The sequence below is a fragment of the Saprolegnia parasitica genome (genome assembly GCF_000151545.1).
Source record: "Saprolegnia parasitica CBS 223.65 unplaced genomic scaffold supercont2.874, whole genome shotgun sequence".
NCBI classification, from domain to species: domain Eukaryota; phylum Oomycota; class Saprolegniomycetes; order Saprolegniales; family Saprolegniaceae; genus Saprolegnia; species Saprolegnia parasitica.
Genome location: NW_012157268.1, coordinates 1 through 2,991, shown reverse-complemented (window position 1 = coordinate 2,991; position 2,991 = coordinate 1). Strand labels below are relative to the sequence as shown.

At 57.1% G+C, this 2,991-nt stretch overlaps 2 protein-coding genes across 2 annotated transcripts; one reads left to right on the top strand and one right to left on the bottom strand.

The window, feature by feature from the left end:
• Nucleotides 1-3: 3 nt before the first annotated feature.
• On the top strand, nt 4-402 carry SPRG_17951 (hypothetical protein; the record flags this gene model as incomplete). The annotated part of the gene is made up of 1 exon (XM_012357367.1): nt 4-402. A coding segment is annotated over one exon (399 nt), but the record flags the coding sequence as incomplete, so codon positions are not given.
• Nucleotides 403-1,886: 1,484 nt separating this feature from the next.
• SPRG_17950 (hypothetical protein) lies at nt 1,887-2,405 on the bottom strand (the record flags this gene model as incomplete). Its single annotated transcript, XM_012357366.1, has 2 exons — nt 1,887-2,117; nt 2,142-2,405. Coding segments are annotated over 2 exons (495 nt in total), but the record flags the coding sequence as incomplete, so codon positions are not given.
• Nucleotides 2,406-2,991: the final 586 nt, after the last annotated feature.

Here is a 2,991-nt window from a genome sequence, read left to right as displayed (position 1 = left end):
CATGTGAGCACGTCTTCGAACGGATTCTCGATCAACGACAAGCCGTCGCTCGTCTCGTACTGCCACACGCTCGAAGGCGACGACCTCGCTCAGCACGAAGCCGACATGAAGACGCTCGCGGCCGAGTGCGGTCGTGGCACCGTCTGCACCGGCGACGTCTGCACGGTGCAGGACGAACCGAGTGTCGTCTTCTTCACGGTCAAGACCGCCGGTGGCCTCGGCGACCGCGTCCGGGACATTGCCGGTGTCAAGGACGACGACGTCACTGGTCCGTACGCGATCCTCCTCGACGTTCGCGGCGGCAGTGCGTATGTGCACGACGGCTTGAACGTCGACGCGCTCCGAAAGACGCTCCAGCAGTTCCAGGACAAGGCCCTCGACATGAAGGCGCTCTCTTTCTAATGGAAGCCACAGGTGCTGGCTGTATAGTGCATTGCTTGTGATTGGATATGTAGTAATGGACAAGTTGTCTGTCTTTCTTTTGGCGGTTTCGTAACTGTCATATTGGCACTCAGTAGTGGTTATGACCTAGTGGTCTAACTACACACTCGAAATGTATTCATGCGGTCGATAACTGGCTTGCGTACGTCAATATAAGCTGTCTTCATGCTGGAGTTGAAGTACTGTACCTCGTCGTATGCATTCTTCAAGGTGCACTGATGCCGTCAACGACGCTGGTTCACCTCGCGTGGAGCTTGTTTGGAGGACGTGAGCTGGGCCAGTTCATGGCGCATGGCCGCAATGTCGGACGCCATCCCATTAGCGTTGGTCTGAAGTTCTTCTCCATGATGCATATCCAGCCCCATGATCGCTTTCAAAGTGGCAAAGTTGTCTTGCGAGTGGCGTGCTTCCAGAGCGAGCAAGTGCTGCTCCAGCGCCGAGATCTGCGAAAGCATGTCGTCGTTCATGTCCTTCAAGGCCGTTCGGACGATATTGTCGTCGAGAAGTTTGGCCAACGTGATCTCAAGCGCACTTGTTTTCTGCTGCGACGCCAGTGTCGCTGCGCGTAGCTCCCCTTCGAGGCTCGAAACGCGTGCTGCCAGCGCCGTCGTCTCTGCGTGGTCGCGGCGCAGCTTGGCCACCTCGACGTTTTGCGCGGCCATGTCTTCCACTGCCTTTGCGTACAGTGTACGCTCAAGCTGATACCGGCGCTGCGCACCGTCGCGTTCGCGCTCGAGCACTCGGCGGGCAGCCTCCGAGTCGAGCAACCGCTGCGCCAACTGCTTCTGCGCGGTTGTGTGGGCGCTCTCGGCCTCAAAGAACTTGGTATGGGCCGTGGACAGGAGCTCTTTGTAGGCAGCGAGAAGGTACTTTGATGAGATGGCGGGTGTACCACCACGGGTCGCTGCAGTCGTCGTCGTCGAGGAGCTAGTGGGCATTGGAGAACAAAAGTAGTTGTGACATGGGAGGCGCGCACCATCGTTGGACAGGTCAATATGCTGATTGTTTCGTGAACGCAGCCCGACAGGACAGTTGAAGTGCGGCTCGTCTATTGAGATCACTGCCCTCCGGAAGTGACAGCTGTGGATTCCGGCGGTGACATTGAAAAGGCAATGGCAACGAGCCTCCAAGCTTGGCCTGCGTGCTACACAAGCAACGTAAACAAGAGAACGATCGCAAAGTCTTGTTTCCCGATCACGAAACTTCCACCACACGAGCTGCACTGCCCGCCCACCCACGTCCTTGGCGTTAGTGAGCGTATCCCAATGATATACTAGCATGTTTGTGGAGCTGCATCGCACAACAAGACGAGGCTGTCAAACGGCGCGCTATGTTCTCTATCAACTTGATAGATCGAAACAACGCAATCACGTAACCCGAATATCTCTTGCATTCACAACAGACTCAATATAAACCCTACATACGACGTCCTTCTTCTTCATCTTCTACTCTGCTGTTGTCGAAACGACGGGCGCCGCGGGTGTCGCCGCCGCCGCCGTCGTCTCCTGCGCCTTCTTCTGCTTCATGAGCTTGAGCGTCTCAATCGTCGGACGGTCCCACTGCGTGAGCTCGAGCGACTTGTTGACGTAGTACACCTTGCCGTTGTTGCGCGAGACCTTGGCTTCCCAGCCCATCGGCAGCGGCGCCTCCGGGAGCGAGTCCTGGTTAAACGACTCCTACGGCGGCAAGTTGCTCGTAACGACGCGGGCCTTGCTCTCGACGCGGTTGAGCCCTGGCCGCGACGTGCCGTTGGTGACCGTCTTGCCGTTGGTCGCCGTCGTCGCTGATTTGCCCTTGTTGCCGTAGAAGCTCTTGAAAACTGACGGGATACTCATGCCGCCCTTGGCGATCGTGTTCTTGAGCTTGGCGTTCTCGGCTTCGAGTGCTTTAATCTTCTTGTGCGCGACCTTGAGCGCCTTCTGCTTCTGCTTGAGCTTGGCGATCGTGTTGGCCACTGCAAGCTCCTAGTCGAGCATGAGCTTCTCGAGCTCCGACTTGAGCGATGCGAGACTCGACTTTTTGGCATCCGCTTGCTGCTGCAAAGCCAGTACCGCATCACGTAGCTCCGCTTCAAGGCTCGCAACGCGCGCTGCGAGCGTCGTATTGTCCTCCTGGTGGGGACGTAGCTTGGCCAACTCGACGTCTTGAGCTGCAGTCTTTTGCAAGGCCTCTGTGTACAGGACCTGGAACAGGTGCTGAGTAATGTCACGCTCTAGCTCGAGCTCTCGGTGGGCGGTTTCCGAGACTTGCGAGCACTGTGCCGACAGCTGCTGCGCGGTTCGGTGGGTACTCTCGGCCTTGTCCAGCGCTGCATGGGCTGATTGCAGGAGCTGATTGCAGGCGACGAGAAGGTCCATTGTCGAGACAGTGGGTGCACCGTCACTGGTCGCTTCGGTTGTCGTCGAGCATCGAATATACATGGCAGAACGAATCGAGTTGTGACGTTGGAAGCTCGTGCCATCGTACGACAGGTCAACATGATGGTAACCAAGCTCACTGGAAGGCACCTGTAGACAGGACAAACGAAGTGCGGATCGTCCATCGAGCATT